The sequence below is a fragment of the Protobothrops mucrosquamatus genome, unplaced genomic scaffold (assembly GCF_001527695.2).
Source record: "Protobothrops mucrosquamatus isolate PMUCROS unplaced genomic scaffold, P.Mucros_1.0 scaffold390, whole genome shotgun sequence".
NCBI classification, from domain to species: Eukaryota; Metazoa; Chordata; class Lepidosauria; order Squamata; family Viperidae; genus Protobothrops; species Protobothrops mucrosquamatus.
The window spans coordinates 247,894-269,942 of NW_015386722.1; the positions used below are offsets into that span (position 1 = coordinate 247,894).

The window sequence follows — 22,049 nt, forward strand, 5'->3', positions numbered from 1 at the left end:
AAAAATATATTAGGTATAAAAATTAGGTTCTATTTAGTATGCTCTTTCTTAGGCAATGGGTTCTTACCAAAAAGAGCAAAAGATTAAAAAAATAAATAACCTGCAGTGCAGTATCAATTTCTGCATGCTTCCACATTCAAGGTTGTCTTCCTTTTTTCTTAAAGATAATCATCAGAAACTCAACAGCAGCAGGTTTCTTCTCTTATATATAAAAAAGTGATTTTCTCATCTCAAATTGCTGAGTGAGGCATTTCTTTGCAATGATTTTCTTCACACACACCCCTTCTCCCCCCCCCCCCCAATTTATCAGCCTGGAGCAAACTGAAAACAAACTAGTTTCTCATTGCTTTTGGAAACTTACCATTTCTCAGGAGGTTCAGCGAGGGACCAGAGCTGAAAAAGTCACTGAATTCTTTTCATTTCTATGTTCACAGGCATTAGAGTGCTCTCCCAGCACTTAAAGCCATCTCCTTTTCTTGCAAGCCACATAAAACCTGACTTGAGGGTGTCTTTTTCTTTTAGATCAAGATTCCAGAAAACCTTTGTCTTCTAGTTTCAGCATTTCCCCCAATTCCCTTTATCCTTATTGCCAAGGAAGTCAGAATGGTTGTTTTGTTTTTATTAAGAAAAGCTGCATAGTTGTATACGCGTTACTAATTGAATTCACCCCATGTACCTGAAAAGTAGTTTTAGCCTACTTCTATTCCTGATATCACTCTCAACATATCAATGACAAAAAGCTGTTTAACCAGCCTAAAAAAACAGTGCTACCTAAAGAAGCATAAAAACATGAGCAAAACATTAATTCATAACCTCTGGTATCCATATGAGTATATATTCAACTATTCTGCCAAAAAACTCTTGAATTTTTAGAAGCCCGAGAATTGCTGGTTGAAACTCGATTCTCAATTTACAAACCTGAGAGAAAAGGTCTCAAGCTGTCCTCAATAACTGAGGGAAAATAAGCAGAATTTTCATTTTAAAATGCTTTAGAAATTTTTTTAAAACAGGCTCTGGCCACTTTAGGTCTCCTGTGAAATAGAAAAGTAGAATCCCGTAGAAGATCCGATCAGCAAGCAGGCCCTCTTGCTTCATCAATTCCAAGGCAGTGATGATAAAAATGGTCGGAGAGAAATGGCTAAATTAAAAAGGGCTTGTTCATGAGTTTGGAAGACAGGAGGGCCAAGCCTCCCAATCATTCTCATCACTGTCCTGTGACAGGAGGAGGAGATTTTATAAAGCAGCACTGACACACTCTATGGAATAGCCAATCTCAAAGGATTCTGTCATGTCCATACGAGTAGCAATCCAGGTGTGGTTCTTGAACCATGGGAGACATCTTGGGGCAAGAGATCTCCTGAATTTAAGGGGAAGTTATTGCTCCTGATTTCTCAGATTTTTTGCCCTTGGATAAAGCTGCAGCTTGTTTCAGGAGCTCTCGGTTCTTGGCCTGCAGGGAGAGAGAGAGGTGTGAATAAAATGTACATTTCAGTATGCTAAACTGTGGCTAACTTACCCTGGAGTAAGCCAAAATGGCTGGATTTGCACACTGCTAATCCATGGTTTCTTTAACATTGCTATGGTCTCTTGAATCAAATCTGGTTCCTGATGAATGAAAGCAAATATATATGTCCCAGGATAATGTTGCAGGATCCAATCTGGATCCAGAGATTTAGTCTTCTGAGTTTTTGAACTCGCGCTAGATCCCATCCTCAGGGAACTTCTCATTCTGGTGAGAGAAAGGTTTCCTGAGGATGGACTCCAGCAAAAGTCCAAAGCTCAGAAGATTAAACCTCTGGTCCTGGTGATTGACCAAATTGGATCCTGATTCCTGGTGACTGCAGGGACAAGTCCATGCTGGCTGGGGAATTCTGGGAGTTGAAGTCCACATCCTTGAGCTGCAGAGATTGGAAACACTTTCATAACATGGCATATTATAAACCACAATGGCTGGGTTCACGCAAGCCAAAACTGAGGGGGGGGGGGAAAGACAACACATTTTGGCACAGCATGATGTAGCAATCAAGTCTAATGAATTTTGTGAACACTCGTAAAAAGGCCAAATGAAACAGGTTACCTGCAACTGTTCTGTAACTTCTTTGTGAGTTTTTTCCATCTGGTTCATTTTCACCCGCATTTGGGATTCCTGGTACTGCAAGTCAGCCTTCAGTTCTGTTATCTGCAAACCAAAACAAACAAAATAGGGCTGCTGAGGTGCATTTGCACTGAAGTGATCTAATATAATGCTACATTCCCCCCTCCCCAGGAGAATAGACTAAGTCAGTTCCAGGCTGAAGAATGACAGGAGGTGGTTTTATTAACCACCTAATATATTTGGCTGGAAAACTGAAACAGGTACCTAGCTACACGGGTTCCCTTCTGCCATCTTTCACGCTGGCAGAACACAAGCCATTTCCTTGTCTCTTTTACTACTACCACCCTATTGAGAACAATGGAGTTAAACTTTTAGAATAGAATAGAATAGAATAGAACAGAACAGAATAATCTTTATTATCATTGTGTAACTCACAACGAAATTAAGTGCTGTCCACAGTGCACACCACACATAAGTAAAAGCCACAAATAAGAACATACGTTATATACACACATCCTTCACATTCTATTCACATATTGCACTTCAATGTTGCACTATACCAGTGATGGCGAACCTATGGCACGGGTGCCAGAGGCGGCATTCAGAGCCCTCTCTGTGGGCACGTGCGCCGTCACCCCAGTCCTAGGCCTTCAGCTGGGTTTTATAAAACCTTTTCGCTTTAGGCCTCCGTCGTCGTGTGCAAAAAAAAAAAAAAGGTTCAATCAATCAGTCAATTTCAAATTTTCGCGGGAAAAAAAAGATCTTGCAAAGTTGGAATTGATTGATTGAACTTTTTAGTCCCACCCAGTCTGCCGTTACCACTGCAGCCATGCCCACCGAATGGGCCACACCCACCGAATGGGCCACACCCACCCGGCACCCGACGATGCATAAGTGGGTTTTGGGTTGCAGTTTGGGCACTTGGTCTCTAAAAGATTTGCCATCACTGCACTATACAGTGGTATTTCATATGGTTACAGCTCTGGGATAAAAACTATTTTTCAGCCTATTTGTCGTTGTTTTTATTATCCTGTACCGTCTGCCAGATGGTAATAGTTCAAAAAAAGAATGTCCGGGATGAGATGAGTCTTTAAGAATATTTTGAGCTTTCCTAAGACAACGGGAACTGTACAGTTCGTCCGGGGGGGGGAGGGCAGCCAATAATCCTCTGGGCAATGGTAATGACCCTCTGGAGTGCTTTCCTATCTGCTACTGTGCAGCAAGCAAACCACACACAAATGCAATAGGTTGGAATGCTCTCTATGGAGCAACGTTAGAAGGTCACCAGCAGTTTTTCATTCAGTTGTTGTTTCCTGAAAAGTCTCAAGAAATAGGTTCTCCTTTATGATAACACCCAGAAATCTAAAGCTGGCCACCTGCTCCACACAATCTCCAAAAGAAATAATTATAAACCTAATACGTGATGACAGAAGAGTAAAAAAGGTGGAATTTGGATTGGTTTGCCTCCCAAAGGTACCTTACTTCCATTTCCCTAATCTATATTTTGGAGCGATAGAGAAAAAATAAGTCACTTTGTTATCATTTTCAGAGAGCTGAATACTGCCTCCATCCTTGGGTGGTGTATCTGTGAAATAAGTGCATATACATGGAGTTCACAGTATTTGAGCACACACACAAAAAAGTTAACAAGTAACAAGAGATAAAGAAATGGCTACATTGATGTTGCATGTGTATTTTGTTATAATAAATAATTTTTCAAATAAATAAAATATACCAGCACTGGAGTCACATCCTACTAAATGTCCAGTGAAATAATGGCACTATTTTTAAAAAAAAAAAAGGAGAGGGAGAGGGAGAAGAAAACCTCAGAAAAATCATATATTATCTTCTATTGGATATTGGTGACTATCAGCAGTATTTGTTACTTTGGGTTACTGTCCAAAAGAAGGACATTGCTTGCTTTTTTTTTTTTTTTGCCAAACCATGCAGATATATCTTTCAGCCAGAATATGTGTCATTTTTGAGTGCTGCATCTCCCATAACTCTAAACCCCTTTATGGATTGGTGCCTGGTAATCTGTAGGACCATATAATCCTAGCTCAAGTCAGCCTGATACTTCATGCTGGGACAAGCAGCTGGTTGTCCCCATTTTGGGAAGGATTTTTGGGGGGTGGATGCAGGAATAGCCCAGAAGTGTTGTTTTTCCGTGATGGGGCAGGACCTCTGGAATCATCACCCACTGGAGATTCGTCTATCTCCAATATTATCTTCCAGAAAAAGCTGAAGATACAACTTTTCTGAGAAGCTTTTAGGGCCTGAAGCTATGCATTACGTTTGGGGTTTGTGATTGCAGTGCGAGATAGACAGACAGACAGAAAGACAGATCAGGAATTTTTGTGGTGTATTATATGTCCTAAATATTCTTATTTATTTTTGAATGTTATTAACAATTTCTTCATCTTTTCCATACTATGGAGGACCATCTCATTTTGTCCATGTTCAAAATGAGATAGTTTTGGTCATCTTTTGCAACCCGAAATTTCAAAGGTTTCTATTTCCCTGATTGTCATTTTGGTCCCTGTCCATATTTTTACCCCATAGAAGAGAAAAAATACAAACCAGTGCTTTACTTATCTACCAATAAATTCCAGCTTTAAACCTCAAACAAGATTACTTATCTTGCCTGCTCAATCCTATTCTTTTTTCCATGCCGTGATCTCATCGATCATTCCAATCAGCTAATTCAAAGTGATGATTTAAGAGGAAACAGGGAAAAAATAAAATCAACTTCAAATGAAGCTAGACTCCTGGTAGATTTATGGACAAGCCCCGTATTGTTTTCTTGGCAACAATGTAGAATAGTTTAAAAGATACAATAGTAATAAAAATGATAGAAAAAAGGAAATAAAGACATCAAAGGAGAGTTCCCCTCCCAGAAACGTGCCCTCCTGGGTTTCAAGCCTGGCACCAACCATGATTCTAGGGCCGGGTGAGGGTGTGGCTGTTGTCGTTCATGAGTCACTAGTGGCCACTGGCCCCGAGAGATTGCGGGATGTGAGACCTTCTTTGTGAGGTTGGGTCATAGGGATCAGTGGGGATTGCTGCTCACTTACCTTCCTCCCTGCACTGAAGCAGCATCCCTGCCTGTGTTCCTGGGACTGTGACTGGGCAAGCAGTGGAGTTCCCCAGGCTTATAGTTCTGGGACTTAAATCTGCCTTCTCTGGGCCTGGGATCTGAGGTAGTGCAGGAGTTCATGGCCACTATAGACCTCCAACACCTCTGTTGTGCAAGCTGCACTGGTTCCAAATTTTTTTCTGGGTGGAATTCAAGGTGTTGGCTATTACTTTTAAACCCTACATGGCAGAGAGCCAGGTTATCTGCAGGATTGCCTCTCTCTAAGGACATTCATCTGTCTTATCAGGTCAAATAGGATGGGCATGCTTCTATTCCCTTCCCTTAAATGTTGCCGTCTTACGGGGTTTAGGAAGTGTGATTTTTCTCTGATAGTCCCTGTCCTAAAGAACACCTTTCTCCTGAATTTCGGCAGCCCCCCCACAGTCCTAGTCATCCAAGTGTGGAACAGTGTGAGACTGATTAGTGATGGAATGCATGTGAAAATTTAACTTTGGTGCTAGATTTTTAATGTTTATCATTTTAATGATAGATAGATAGATAGATAGATAGATAGATAGATAGATAGATAGATAGACAGACAGACAGACAGACAGACAGACAGACAGACAGACAGACAGACAGACGGATAAGTTGACGTTTTAATTGCTGGTTGGGAAGGAGGCTGTATGTTTTAAAAAATACTGAGAAAAAGAAATGAATGGATTATTTTTCTTTGCTTTTCTCAGATCAATGAGTATGAAGTTATGCTCAACAGAGCCAATACTTCATAGATCACTTTCAAATGCAAACCCTGAAAAGACAGCATGGGTTCACCCCCATAGCAGTTCTGGGCTTACAGCAGTGTTTCTCGGCCTTTGCAACTTTAAGATGTCTGGACTTCAGCTCTCAGAATTCCCCAGTCAGCAGCATAGCTGGGTTATAGTTGCTAAAGTTGAGAAACACTGGCTTAGAGTCTCATTAAGGTGTTAGATCCTGACCCCTCCTCTTCAAGCAACACTGGGTGAACAATGCATTGAGCAATACAGGAGAGTCTGCTGTGAAACAAAGGGTCCCTTCAAGGAGTTTCAAGGTGTTACCTTTTTTTCTTTCTCTAGGATCATCTGATCCTTCTGGTGCAGCATTTTCTTCAAAGTGGCAACTTCTTCCTTCAGCTGGGCTATGATGACAAAATGATCGGTGCCAGGGGAATCCAAGGCAAGGTCTGGAGAAAAACTGTAGATCATCGGAGTGACTTCACTGTGCTCACTACTACATCCCAATAGCCATTGCAGAGGATCCATGGATAAGAAAGGGTTGGACACATAAATCTATAAGCTTGGAAAGCAACTCTGGTTGCCATCCATCACTGGGTTTTAATGCGTTTCATAGGGCATAACTTCCATACTTCTTATTCAATTGCCTCAGGTTGCCTTATTAAAACAACAACACCACCACAAATGAGTTTTGCTGGTCATGCCCATGTATGGTATCTGGTACAACCTTTTATTTCAACATCTGCTTTGAATGTAGAGAATTCTCTTCTCTTCTTAGCCATTGCTTCTGCAAAGCAAAACTGTGTTTTGCATTTCTGTAACATGAGGTTATACTTCAGTAACACACAGTGAGCTGCTGCAGCCCTAACAGTCTAACAACATAATCCTGAAACTTGATGATTTTCACAAGACTTCATAAACAGGCATACTAAAAGATGCAGTACAGTTTCTGATAAGGATTAAAAGTGGTTTAATCATCTTCAGAGAGCAAGGACAGTATTACAGCAGAGATCAGAAACTGGAGGCACCAAATTCTCTCCAGACAAAGAAGGGAATGTGAAATAACCCATTTGATCCCTGGACAAATGCTCCTATAAGTTAACTGTAAAACTGAAAGTTTTTGCAGTTTGCTTGCTCATTGCGAGGTATGGGATTCCATCTACGTTCACAGCTATGGTACAACCAATATGGACAAAACAACCAGTCAACCTGCATTTCTTAATCAAATTTTGATATATTTATTGTACAGTGTGAGAGAGATTCCCTTTCACAACACATAAGTATTATCTTGGTAAGTATTTGATTTTTGGCAGACAGCTTAACAAGGGATGATATAAGTAACTTTAAATTGGATGAAGGGGAAAGTTATTTGCAAAAGATTAATTTTTCTACGAAACTGCATTGCCAAAATCCTATCTGGATTAAACAATTGACTCAGACCTTCTGTGGGAATGCTTCTTGCTTTTCACTAAAAGACTCCCGATAACTGGTCGAATTTACAAAACAAACTATGAAGATAATTTGAGTAGACTGAGTACTAGATGGTAACCTTGGAGATGCAAATATGACGTGTGTCTACAATTACAGCTTTAAACAAGAGTCAATGAAGTTTGTGTTGATCTTCTCTTCTGTTTAGCATTTTCATTTTTAAGTAAGAATATAGAAGAGCAGGCACAGCTGGGGGTGGAATTAAACAAGTCATTAGCCTAGAATCATTACCTTCTCACAAATGGTCTAGCCCGACCTCTCTTGAATTCTGTTAACTCTTATCTGGCACCCAATTTAGTATTGAACTTCAGTTGATTAGATTATTCTTATGTATAGGATTGAGTAATACATCTTCTGAACTGCAATTTAACCTATGGTCCTAATTCTTTGTGCTTAACATATGGGCTGCAAGATTAGAGTAGAAGAGTTTCCTTGGAACAGCTGGTCAAGAAAGATGATAAAACAATTTAAATTTACTTCAGAAAATGCTTGATTGATTGATCAATTAAGAACTAAATTGGCCCAGTCACTTGAATTCAGATTAATAGTCCCTGAAAAAAAATGGATGAAAGGCTCGATAAGATGGAAAATTCTATAAAACAAATGTCTGAATATATAAAACAAGTTAACCTGGCTATGTTTTCTAAAGCTGAGATGTTACCAAAGACTTTTTCTGATCACAATCCTGTGAGTTTGGTTGATAAAAGGATATCTACTTCTTTCAGATGGAAATTAAAAAGAAGCTATTACAAAAATAGTAGAAGATTGCAGGTAGAAAGTTTTTATAAACAACTTAAATAAAGTTATTAATTTAAGAATGATTTGGGATACAAGAAAACTTTCATCACAAATTATTTCACTAATCTTAAAAAGATCCAAGAGAAAACAGGCTATTTTGGATGTGATAAAAAGAAAAGAGAATTTGCCAGAGAACTTAAGCATTGCACATCAAATCAAACTTTTAAAGCAACAATTATCAATGTTAACAGCAAGAGAAATGGAAATAAAAATGAGCTATGCAAAGCAAAAGAATTTTGAATTGGCAAATAAACCAGGGAAATGGCTAGCATGTAAACTAAGAAAAGAGAAAGAAAAGGAAATGATTCTGAAACTTGAAGAAAGAGATACTGTATTAATGGACAATGCAGTTATATATAAAAAACATTTCCTCACTATTATTCTAATTTGTGTGAAGGACATGATATTTCTTTGGAAAATAGATGAATACTTGGAAAACAAAGATTTAGCAAGGCTTACAGAGAAGCAAAAACAGGTTATGTTCCCATAAAAATAAGTTTCTGAAGTCATAAAAAAGATTAATCCAGGAAAAGTACTAGGACCAGATGGATTATCAGATTCCTATTGCAAATCCTCTGAGGATGAACTTTTACCACCCCTCCAAAACATACATTCTATTTTACAGGGAGGAAAGATGCCAAAGACGTGGAAAGAGGCTAATGTAGCATTAATCCGTAAAGAGGGGCAAGATCTAAGTCTAATAAGAAATTATAGACCACTGTCATTACGAATAAAGATTATAAGTTGTTAACAATGATTTTAGCAAATGGACTCAAATTTTTTTTTTTAAAAAAATATATTTTATTAATTTTTTACAATCACAATCTTTAATGCGTCATGAACAGTGTGTTGTCTGGGTTCGTATATTCAAAACAATCAATAACAATTAATTTCTACAATTACTCAATATGTTAGTTGGTAATATATTTCTTGATCCTCTCTTCTTCCAATAATATATAATATAAAATTAGTATAATATTTCTAGAATATATGAAATGTTAAAACATTGAGATGGTGTATTTAAATGAAAAGTTTGGATATTTAAAAGTAATTAATTTTGAGAAAAGTATGACTGATAAGAGTGGTCTGAATACTGAGGGGAAACTAAGCTTTAATAAAAAGTTTGAACAGGACATATAATGACTTTAAGATGATTTTTATAAATATAATGGAAACATAAGCTGATTAAAAAGATGTTATATGTTGAAATTATAGGCATAAATACAAAAAATGTTTATATTCAACTTGATATGTACTGAAAATATTAAGAACTATATCTGTTTAATGTAGTCAAAAATAATTTCTTTATATAATTCTTTTTGTTACTTCTTTGTATACATTATTCTCTTTTTTCTGCATTTTTGACTTTCTTCTTTTTTCTTTCTTTACTTTCTTTTTTATCTTAAATATTACTTTTTCTTAGTTTTTGTTTGTTGTTTAAAATTCTAATAAAATAGTTGTTGTTTTTCCTACATACAAATATTTAACTTTCCAAAATTTCTGATTCTTTTCATCAGTTGGATTACTCTGCTTGTATGCATAGTAATAGTCCTGTGCCACATCACCAAATAGATCAGGCACTTTCTATTTTGAATTTTTCTGCATTATTTAATTGTAGACTCCAGAATTTCTGTGAGACAACAAGGATAACTCTAAATCTATATCAGCCTCCCTCAACCTAGTACCTTCATTAGAAATGTGAGTTTCCAGAGAAATGTGAATCAGAAAATTTTCCAGAGAATGATTCAAGTATGATTCAAATTAGGATATAGGTAGTCCCCGATCTACAACACTTTATTTAGTGACTGTTTGAAGTTACAACAGCACTGAAAAAAGTGACTTATGACCATTTTTTACACTTACAACCTTTGTAGCATCTCCATCATCATGTGATCAAAATTCAGATGCTTGGCAACTGGTTCATATTTATGACCGTTGTTGTGTCCCAAGGTCATGTGATCACCTTCTGACAAGCAAAGTCAATAGGGAAGCCAGATTCACTTAACAACCATGTTACTAATTTAACAACTACAGTGATTCAGTTAACAAATGTGACAAGAAAAGTCATAAAATGGGGCAAAACTCATTTAACAAATTTCTCACTTAACAACATAGATTTTGGGCTCAATTGTGGTTGTAAGTCAAGGATTACCTGTATTTATCTCCTTTTTTACCCATAGTCTGTACAAGTATTGACCACATTATTAGATTAAAAATAAACATGCCCTCGTTTTATGAGATTTGAACATTACATATTTGTAGAAAATGCTTTGATGTACGGATAAAAATATTTTTACTGGAATGCTGAAAATTCTACCAGGCAATAAACAATAGAACAATACACGAGTGCAATATAGTTCTAGTGTTTTTGTTTTTGTTTTAGAACAGTGACCTGAAAAGCAATTCTGAGCCTGTCAACTTTATCTGAAGTAGAAAATGTCCTTACACTCACAGTAAACATAGCAGGATTACAGCTAGGTAACATAAACTGTAGCTACAAGTATATAGCCCTTGCTTGTTGGCTATTTCAGACTTGCACATAAAGCCCCTAAAAATTACTACTCCTTGGGACATTATGAGAAGCTAGCAAAGGAGGAAGACAGAGCTCTACTTACACAGCCCAAGGAAATTCAAAATGCTATGATGAAGGGGATTGCAACAGTCAATGTGGTTTCTCTGCAGGCAGCAAAGAAATGTAGAACAGCCATTTTCTTGCTACTCTGGTCTCTCTTGTTAATGCCTTATTGTCTATAGATATCAGAGAAGTGCATGTAGTCCTCAACTTACAACCATCCATTTAGTGATTCTTCAATGTTACAATGGCACTGAAAAAAAATATGACTGGGTGTTCCTCGCACTTATGACAATTGCTACATCCCCACAGTCACATGATCAAAACTCAGGCACTAAGCAACTGGCATGTTTTTATGACGGCTGCAGCATCCTGGGATCATGGGATTGCTACCAGCTGCCTTCCAACAAGCAATGTCAATGGGGGAAGTAGGATTCACTTAATGAGTGCTTGATTCACTTAACTGCAGTGATTCACTTAAAAAATGTGGCAAAAAGTGTTGTAAAATTGGGCATAACTCCCTTAACAACCACTCTGCTTAGCAACAGAAATTCTGGTCCCAATTATGGTGTAAGTCAAGGACTACCTGTATTTAAAAACAAGGCGGGACTCTTTTGCTTAAATGAAGGCCTAGCCACCTTCCAAATTTGCCCATCTGATGCAAATCTGATGCAATTTCCTGCTGTATTTACCTCAATATCAGAGACAGAACTGGGGCAGAAATCTTGCACACCCGGGTGCAAGAATAGTTGCAGTCAGATTACTGCCGACTCAACTTTGCTTGACTGCAAGCCAGTACAGGTATCCTCGACTTATAACTGTTCACTTAGTGTCCGTTCAAAGTTACAATGGCACTGAAAAAAGTGACTTATGACTGTTTTTCACTGTTATGACCTTTGCAGCGTTCCCATAGTCATGTGATCAAAATTCAGGTGCTTGACAACTGGTTCATGTTTTTTTACCATTGCTGTGTCCCAAGGTCATATGATCACCTTTTGCGACCTTCTGACAAGCAAAGTCAATGGGGAAGCCAGATTCATTTAACAACTGTGTTACTAACTTATCAACTGCAATGATTCACTTAACAACTGAGACAAAAAAGTCATAAAATGGGGCAAAACTCACTTAACAAATGTCTCACTTAACAACAAAAAATTGTGTTCATAAGTCAAGGACTACCTGTAATTTCTTTCTCGCAGTTTATGCCTGCCCCCCAGTGGCTATGTATGAACACTGCAAGAACTTCTAATTAAATTTATTTATGAATATATTAGATTTTTATCCTGCCTTTATTATTTTAACTCAAGCTAGTGAACACACATAATATTCCTCCCTCCTCTTATTTTCCCCATAACAACAACCCTGTGAGGTGAGAGAGTGACTGGCCAAAAGTCACCCAGCCAGCTTTCCTGCTTAGAACTAGAACTCAAGAATCTTCTGCTTTCTAGCCTGATGCTTTAACCACTAGGCTAAACCGGTTCTCATTTCCAAAACTCCCCAAAAAGTATTCTAGAAGTTGTAGGGATATTAATAAGGTTGAAAAATTCAGATGCTGCGAAACATTAAGAGGTGCCTCTATAATTTAATAGAGGTTTAAAATACTTTCGTTTTAGATAATTTGGATTATCAGTTGGTACCCAGAAACTATATTTGCTTAAATAAACTGAAGAATATTAGGGGTTAGCTGCAATCTGATTATATCATCAACTAGCAACCACATAGATTTTCTCCAAGATGATCTATCCCTAATTTATTTTTTCATGTCCCCCAACATGCACTCATTGCCTCTGTAACTGAGTCCATCCACCTTGCTCTTCTTTTCCCTCTTTCCGTTTTTCCTAGCATTACAGCTTTCTCTAGAGCAGGGGTGTCAAACTCGCCACGTCACGTGACATGTCACAACATATCATGGCTTTTTTTCCATTGCCGGCAATGGGGTGGACACGGTTTTGCCATGATGCATCTAGCCTGTGGGCCGGCAGTTTGACACCCTTGCTCTAAAGAGTTGGTCTTCATATAATGGGTCCAAAGTAGGATAATTTGAACCTGATCATTTGTGCCTAAATGCAAATCTGCAAACTTGCAATTGAATATGGTACAGTGTCTTAGAAAGCCCTTCATTCAATTCTTGCACTGAAATATCTATTTTTGGTGGCCACAGGGAACGTTTCCCCAATCAGACATTTTTCAGATATGTTGTGACTATAACACCAAAGCCTCCTCAGGCAGACTTCAGGCCTGATAAAGAAGAATTCCATAGAGAGCAGCTTTGCTTCCTCAGCCTGCATCCTTGCTCTGCAATTTATAGATAACAATACTAGACTACTCGGGGGGGGGGGGGGTTAATTTAACAATTACATATAGTCCTTCTTACTGACTGCCTCAGTAAGTTATGATAGTGTTAAAAAGTAGTTTTGTGAGTAATCCTTTCATTTACAACCACTGCAACATCCCCTGATCAGATGATTGTCATTTGTGTGCTCTGCAACCGGCTTGCAACAAGCAGAGTTAATAGAGAAGGAGAAAATAAAATCATAAGTTGTGGTCATGTGGTGTTTCGCTTAGCCTAAGTGAGTAAGTCCTTCATGGCCATATGATGTTCTGCTTAGCAAGTGTGATGTTTAGCAATGGAATAACTGCTCCTAATTGTGGACATTAAATGAGAACTACCTGTGCTGACTTGATATAAATGGAATAATTTGAATACTTGAACTACAATATTCAGAGTAAAATAAACATTACATCAATATGCACAGTTGTTACATAAATAGTAAATGAAGAAGACTGAAATCATGAACAATGGGGAGAACACACTGCATTAATTTTTTCTGCATCATAGGTCTATTAAAAACCGTATCTTTAAATTGTTCGCAAGCTAATGAAAGCCTTCATATGTAGAGGCAAAGAGCAGCTCTGCAGGAGACATATGAGTGAAACTGTGGCATTAATTGGGGGGGGGGGGTTGTGAGTTGGGGAAGGAGAAACAGATGTCTTTATCTTCCTTTTCAGAATGACCCAGAATTCATTTTGAGGAACTTCTACTTTTAATCTCTAAACACAAAACGGGTACCTTTCTTTCCTTTCTTATTTAAGCAAAGACAAATCCAATATCCTTTTAAGTAGCTTACCTGTCCCCATTGGCTGATATGGCATCAAACTTGGTTTTTTTCTTTGGGAGTTCATTCTGAATAGAAGATGTAGATAAGGTTTTCTGGCTGCAAAAAGAGCACAGAGGAAAAATTAACCACAGCCTGGAAACTGGCCAATTCTAAACCACAATTTTAGAATTTTCAGCCATTGTCAATAAAGGAGAATGTTTGTAGCTCAGCGTTGAACTGTGGGGTCCTTGGTGTTCTCAGAACTTGGCTGTTTTCTTGCAGACATTTCATTACCCAAACTAGGTAACCTCATCAGTGCTAGGGGGAAGCTGGCAGGAGGTCACAAATGGTGATCATGTGATGTCATATCTAACAACAACACAGTATTCGCTTATACAAACTGTCACAATTGTCCAAAGTCGGCACCGTCATACTATGTTGTACTTTATAACCACGTCATTTAGCAGTGGAGTTTGCAGTACCAATTACCATTGTTAAATGAAGACTAGCTATACTTCAGCAAACCTTGGCTTAGCGTACGTCAACAAGATTATTGAATCAAATAAACTCCGAACAGCTAGAAAACCGGGTGCAAAGCAAAGATACCTATTATAGTGGCTTCCACAGTTAAGTCGGTCATATTGCTCCTTTTCCAGCAAGCTTGTCCGAGAGGAGGAGTTTAAATGCTTACGCTGTTCTTTGGTTTTCTGCAGCACTCGCTTATAGGAGAGTGTGCAAAGCCAGCAGAGTAACTTCCCATCTACCTGAAAAGAAAAAGAAAACAACAGAGAAATAGGATTTTATTAATGGATTTGGTTAATAGATTAATGTGCAGATAGGAACCAAGCTGCATATTATAGTATCATGTTGTATATAACGTTGCTTACAGCTTAGAAATGTGCATCAAAAGATCATTTCAGAGAAAACATGAATGCAAACTTTAATGTGGTTTAATAGCAACTGAAAAATGTTGCCAAAATAAGGATGGAAGATGTATGTGAACCCAAAAGGAATGAAAAACAGGCTCATCCATCTCTTCCAATAAAAATCAAACCATTCGGAAACCCAGTGAAATAAAAAAAAATCTGCTGTTTAATACATACCAACCCTTCAATTCCTTCCTAATGAAAATGCTATTTATTCAATTCACACTTGATTGGGAAGAAAAGTCAATGCTTAACTTACACAGGGTCCCCCCCTCTAAAACCTATAAAATTTATTATTCATGGTTTCAGTGCTGTCCTAATGGCTAAGATGCAGCTAGAAAAAATGGCTAACACCAAAGTCAGCTGCTGCCTGGATCCTGGTAGGTACAATAAATGACTATGCGGTTCAAGTCTACAGATAATAAAGAATCCTTTCTGTACAGGTAGTCCTTGACCTATGACCACAACTGAGCCCAAAATTTATCTTGCTAAGTGAAACATCTGAATTTTGCCCCATTATACGACCTTTTTTGCCACAGTTGTTAAGTGAATTGCTGCAGTTAATTACACGGTTGTTAAGTGAATCTAGCTTCCCCATTGACTTTGCTTGTCAGGTCACAAAAGGTGATCACATGACCCAGGACACTGCAACTGTCATAAATATGAGTCAGTTGCCAAGTGTTTGAATTTGAATCATGTGACCGTGGGGATGCTGCAATGGTCATACGTGCGAAAAACAGTCATAAGTTACTTTTTTTTAATTTTGAACGGTCATTAAATGAAATGTTAAGTCGAGGACTACCTGTACTGGACATACATAGATACTCACTTTTTTCCTATCATCCTTCCTGTCGAAGGCACACTGTTGCTTACACTGTTCGCATGAATGGGGCGGCCCATATTTCTTCTCTGAGTTCGTACACCGCTGGCACTTGTTGCCAATAAATGCTGCAATTATGTTGCAGTACTGGCATGGCTTTGGCTTAAATAATAAAGAAGATGAAACAGCAAGGGGATTAGCATCACTTTGGAATATATAAGCAGTCATCTCCCATCTGCTCAAATGCTCCTAACAACGCATTTCAAGCTTTTTTCAATGAAATAATTGAGAAAAAGTGGAGGGGGGGGGAGAAAACTGATAATGCCACAAGTATTTAACTTTTTCTATAATTGCTACTCTTCTTTGATGAACCATGGAAAATAATCCTCTTACAAACTGAAACAGTATTATAGCCCTTGCACAGCTTAATTTTTTTAGTCTTATTTTCCGCTAAATTGTTTTAAACTTACAAAGCAAGAATGCATGTTTTAAGATCTTTAGGCAATTGAAATGTAACAAATGTACTTAAGAATGTAACTTTAACTAACACTCAAATGCCTTAAGCTGGTTACATGAAGACATTCTTTGTGACAACTTCATTGTTTATCAGGCACTAGGCCAGTGATGGAAAACATGTATCAGCGGCCAATAATTCTGAGCATTTATCACTACATGCTACATGAGCTATAGTGGTTTATCAGAAATCAGTAAGTGTTCTACTATCACCGTCTTTTTCAATTTCAGCAATTTTAAGATATGTGGAGTTCAACTCCCAGGATTCCACAGCCAGCATTCTGCTTAGGAGAATCCGGAGAGTTGAAGTCTGTACATCTTAAAGTAGCTGAGGTTGATTATCAGACTATTACCCCATCTCAGCTAATCCTTTAATTGTTGGGAGTTGGGCAGCATACAAATTTAATAGCTATTTATAATACTCATTTCTATGAATTACTTTCTTTTTCTGCTATTGTTTTATTACTACTTTTATTTATGATGATTTTATATCATCGGTAGCCGCTCCAAATTGCTGAGGGGAGAAAAGATTGTTGATACATACCGTCCCATAAAGTTTCACATTCTGAGCACACTTCTTGCATATTGTATTGGTTTTACTAGCAAAAGAAAAAACAAGAGTATAAAAAAATGAAATCAGATAATGTGGCTTGGGGCCATGCAGCTATTCAGATTCAGTCTCCAAAGGATGTTTTAAGACATACAGGAGTGCAAGTTGCTGAATTGCTTCAAAGCCTCCATTTACAGATAGTCCTTGACTTACAACCTATTCATTTAGTGACCTGTTGGAGTTACAGCAGGATTGAAATGAAAAAAATGACAACCAGTGCTCTGCTTATGTCTACTGCAGCATCCCCCAAGGTCACATGATCACTATTTGGGCACTTGGCAAACGGCACATATTTACGAAGGTTACAGTGTCCCGGGCTCAAGTGATTGAGACTTGTGACCTTTCCAGTCATCCTCCTGCAAGCAAAGTTAATGTTGGAAGCAGGATTTGCTAACAACCTCCTAATTCACTTAACAGGCAAGTTATAATATCAAGCGTGACTTACTTAACACCCATCTTGCTTAGCAATGGAAATTCTGATCCCAACTGTGGTTATAAGTCAAGGACTAGCTACCTTTACAAATTACTGTAACCTTGCTGACTGCCATTTTAATTCCCTTCTGGCCAAAAACTGGGGTCCAAGTCAGAATAGCAATTTGGCATATTGAATGTGCAGAACTGCCATAAAAACCCATCTGACTTCATTGTGGATACAGCAGTACACATGGTAATCCCAATCCTGCAGTTACTGCCAATACTAGTAGCACATTTGCATAAAGTTAGAGCTGGCACTAACAATATCCCAGGGAGTTACTAGTGGAAGTGATGAGTTGTTCTATATGTTACAGCTGCAATGGGGAAGAAAGGATTTTGATTTTATTTTTTCGTAACAGTTTTTTCATAACAGCTAGTGCAAAATATCTGTTCTCCTGTCTGGCTGAACATCAACAAGTCATTAACAAACATTTTGAACTATTTACTGGTATTCAAAATATGTTGGAAATAAAAGAACAGAACACTGTGAAAAGTTTTTGTGTGGACAACATCAGTCATTCTATGTTGCTACTTCTTAATAATTTATCATATGCAACATTTACCTCTCCTGCTGGAATTCAGTTCTACAGTAGGTACATTTAACAATCGGGTGTGCAATTCGACATTCCTGAAGAAGAAAGGATGTGTTAAAAGAGTTGAAATGCATACAAACTCCAGAAAAAAGCATCAGCGGAACCATACGTAATGTCCCAGACATGTAAAAGCAATGGATTGCTTGAATTCAATTTTTATTAAGAGTAATAAAAGTGAAATTTATGGTTTTTATACAGCTGCTCTTGATCATAATCAATACCTTAGAAGAAACCATTGACATTTAATATAAACTTCACTAGGAATCATGTAGCACAGAAAGCTGCATCAAACTCTAAACAAGAGTACAAAACACAAGCAAATCACTATAGCAACATAATGTAATAATATCCAATGCAATTTAATGGTTCACTTAAAAACCTAACTCTTGTTTTGCCCAGAAAGATTCTGAAATAGTAATCTTCCCTCTAATCAACATTATTTTTCTCCATCCTTAAATTGCCCTCCTGGAGCCTTTTCTCCTCCAGTTTAATTTAGTCCAGAACAACAGACGTTATTGTTTTTCTTAACTCTTATCTAACTGGTTTCAAACTCTGCAGGATACTTATCCACAATATTAATTTTATTGCCTAGGTCTTATTACTGTATAGACTTTATTGTACACCAGTTTCAAACTGGAACAATTTAGTAAAAGAATGGTATATAAGAGGTAATAACTTACAATGACTATACCCCAAATCTAATTTAACAAGCACCATTCAGAATTTATGTTGCTAGACACACAACTTAATTAAATCAGTAGCTAATGAACAATAAATGCCTGAAGGAGGAATAGCTAAAACTGTTAAATGGTTATAGGGTTAAAACCACAATGCATCTGTTTACTCAATTCCAAATTACTTTTCCAAGGTACATTTCTCATCATCCATGGCCCAAAGAATAAATTTTCCTTAGAAATAAGTAGTTAAAATCAGTGGAATTTACTCCCAGGTAAATACAGACTTTTGAATTCTGAGGTCCATTTTGTCACTAGTAAGTTATATTGCTATTTAGCACAATTAAGGTTTTTTTTAAAAAATCTATCTTCCTGATTATTATATGGGCACAATGATGATCAGATGGCTCTAGAGAACTGAGGCACTGGCCTTAGTTTCATGACACACATCTTTTCCTTTTCAATACATTTCCCTCCTAGGAAATATGAAACCTGGAGAACCAGTACAGCACAGTAGTCATATGAAGCTGATTTCATATATTATTAAATCATGCTTTCATTAACCAGGATTTGTTGAATCAACTATAATTAGCTAGATGTGTACACTACAAATTTGCAAACCATTAGGACTGGTTGACAAGAAATGTTAAACTTAAGATAAATCACAGTACAGTTCCATACAGTTTTCCTAAACCTGGTGCCCTCTAGATATGCTGGATTTCAGCTCTCCAAAATGTAAGCAGCATGTACAAGGGAAGGGCAGTGGTGGTGAAGGCTGATGTGAGGCAAGTCACATTATCCAACCATAGAGGCTTAGACTGCAGTCTCCACTCACTGGTGGTGTTTACACAACACACTGAACCATGTCATAATAACTAGTTCAAATGAAGAGTTGTATTAATCTATGTCAGGGGTGTCAAACTGCGCCCACCCCAGGTCCAGCAAGGGGAAAAAAAGTTGTGACACGTCATGTGTCACGGCGAGTTTGACACTCCTGGGTCTACGTGGTGAAAAAAAATATCAGAAGGAATCAGTAGCACTTTTTCCGATTTAAACATTTTATGTAAAGATAAAAGCTTTCATGAGTCGCAGCCTTCATCAAATGCAGCTCCCAAAAGCTTCTGCCTTTTAATAAAATCTGTTACTGTATCAGAAAAGATGTTACCAGACTCCTGATTTTCAGGTCAGACACAATACACTGATACAATGTATTAAATTTGATTAGTGTTATTGATTTTTCAGCATTTAGTATCCTGTGCAAACCAAAACAGGATTAAATCAACAACAAGGTTAAATACATTGCTGTAAACATCACTACTCTGAATTTCGGAGCTGGAACTGAAATAATCATATTCCTCTTGTGTGGATGAAATGGGGCAAACCTCATTTGCATTCCTCTGATTGACTATGTTTTAATGCAATTGGCTGAGGGTGAATCAAAATTTGTCTGATTTCTTGAGCAGGCAGGAAATACATACATACATATGCCCTTACACAAGTATTTTGTCCTTCCTTCAGCAATCCCAATTATTATATTTTTCTCCTGCCTTTGCTGAAGAGACAGGCGAGGATGCCGGCCTAGAAACCAGGAGTTCTAGTCCTGAAATGAAAGCTAGCTGGCAGACTTTGGGCCAGACCCTTTGAGCTCAGCCTACCTCACAGGACTGTTGTTGTGAAGAATACAAGAGGTGTCAGGCATGTTCGTTGCCTTGAGGTTTTTTTATATATATATAGGTACACCGTAAAAAAAGGCGGGATAGTAAACTCAAGATGGCGACATACCCGATACTCCTGATCCTAGTTTGCCCAGAACAACAACCCTGTGAGGGGAGCTGGGTTGAGAGAGAGGGACTGGCCTAAAGTCACCTCTTCGGAGACCTATTTTTGCCTAAGTACCGCAACAACAACCCTGTGAAGGAGGCCACAGCGCTGTTTTGTTTGAAAATTCAAGGCGGCCATGGGCAGCACAGCCCCTCGTGAGCCCTCAGCCTCACTCCGGAGGCAGTAAGGACGGATTCCGGGGGAGGGAAAGGGGGGAATCGAAGCTAGATTCAAATTCATAGCTTCCGCTTACAAACCGACGCCACTTCCCCTCACCCGGCTCACCCTTCGGCTTCTCCCGATCCCACACCCGGCCCTGACCTTACAGAGCTGCTGCCCCTGACTGAGCGCCTCGAAGGAGAACCGCTGGTGGCACTTGGTACAAGCGTAAAGCGCCGCCATTCCGCCGCCCGCCCCGACAAGAGTAGCCTTCACCCAACCCGACGCAGTCTTCCTTTCCTCCTCTCGACCTCATTGGCCAGCGCCGACGCCATTCAGCAATTGGGAGGCGGGCGCTTTGGCCCTATCTTGAGGCCCATTGGGTCTCCGCAGACGTCACTCAGAAGGGGGAGGCGGGGTGGCTTTGTTTGTTTGGGGAAGCGGCAAGAGAGAAGCGGGGCTGCGCTCAGACGTCACCAGAGGGCGCCATCCGAGGTGGACGTAATAAGCCGCGCGACGTTTCGTTAACCATAGAGAGCAAGGAAGAAGTGAGGCTAGAGTGCCTCCAGCCTGGTTCTAAGCGAGGTGCCAGAAGAACGGGGGAATTTCTGCCTCGAAAGGACCAAATTGTGTGTTGCATCGAAAGAGGCAGCGCGGACTGGGCCGTGTCCACGCTTCGGCTGGGCTGTCAGCCGAATATGTACCGTCATCTCTCCGGGGGGGGGGGGGACACCAAGTCTTGGCTAGCAAATGGACGTGCCTTTCTTCTGACCCTAAATCTCGGACTGACCAAAATGGGGACACTGTGCGGCAAGCAGAAGTAGCAGCAGCGTCACCTTTCCCCCCTGCCTTCTTCTTGCTCCTTCCGTGTTTAGGGCGTGCAGAAAGCGAGGCTTAGAATCGTCATGGAAGGGACCTTAGAGATCCTCCGAATTGAGCCTCATAATCACGGAGGATGCCAACACTCGGTTTCTGCATCCTCTCCTGTAAGAGAAATGCTTTCGTGGATGCAGCTACTAAAGAAAGTTTGACCTATGTGTAATATAATTTTAGAGACTACCGGTATGCTTTTCACTCAGAGGGCCAATTTGGTATAGTAGTTAAGATGCTAGGCTAGAAATCGATCAAACTACACTGTTTATATTCAATATTTCTAATTTTCTGAGTTGTACAAACATATTTGCTAAACAGGTAGTTGGTTTTGTCCCTTAACATATCATTTGAACATAGTCACTTATTGCAAAACAAATTCAATCATAAACTCCAGATGTTAAGGTCAAATGTTTTGATCTTATGTTGTAAGCTACATATTTCTTAAGAAATAGAAAACAGAAGAGAGATCAGCCGTATAAATCAATTTTTTTATTGATTGGCTTCTGATATTACACTATTATTTATTTAGCCACAGTTTATAAATCTGACATAATTGGCTAAGTTTGCAATATGCTAAACACCATAAGCCATACTTTAGAAACCACAGTGGCAAGACTAACGTAACATCAGGAACATCAGTTAGTCCAAGTAATAGCACTCGTGGTTGTTTTCATTAAAATGCAGAG

General features: G+C 38.7%; 1 protein-coding gene across 1 annotated transcript; it reads right to left on the reverse strand.

The window, feature by feature from the left end:
• Nucleotides 1-304: 304 nt before the first annotated feature.
• FAM76A (family with sequence similarity 76 member A) lies at nt 305-20,782 on the reverse strand. Its single transcript, XM_015815965.1, has 9 exons — nt 20,653-20,782; nt 17,807-17,871; nt 16,704-16,758; nt 15,656-15,808; nt 14,507-14,664; nt 13,931-14,017; nt 6,269-6,404; nt 2,078-2,179; nt 305-1,450 (listed from the first exon to the last, which is right to left on the reverse strand). Exons 1-9 carry the CDS (start codon nt 20,731-20,733, stop codon nt 1,364-1,366), a joined length of 924 nt encoding a protein of 307 aa, XP_015671451.1. The 5' UTR covers nt 20,734-20,782; the 3' UTR covers nt 305-1,363.
• Between the last annotated feature and the right edge of the window lie 1,267 nt (nt 20,783-22,049).

Bases quoted from the DNA above. Each gene is read 5' to 3' on its own strand.
- FAM76A (XM_015815965.1), bottom strand. From the start codon at position 20,733: ATGGCGGCGCTTTACGCTTGTACCAAGTGCCACCAGCGGTTCTCCTTC. The intron at 6,405-13,930 runs GTAAGCTACTTA...GATGATCTACAG, and splicing joins ATATCAGCCAATGGGGACAG to TTTTTCTCCAGACCTTGCCT. The intron at 1,451-2,077 runs GTAACCTGTTTC...CTCTCCCTGCAG, and splicing joins AAGTTACAGAACAGTTGCAG to GCCAAGAACCGAGAGCTCCT.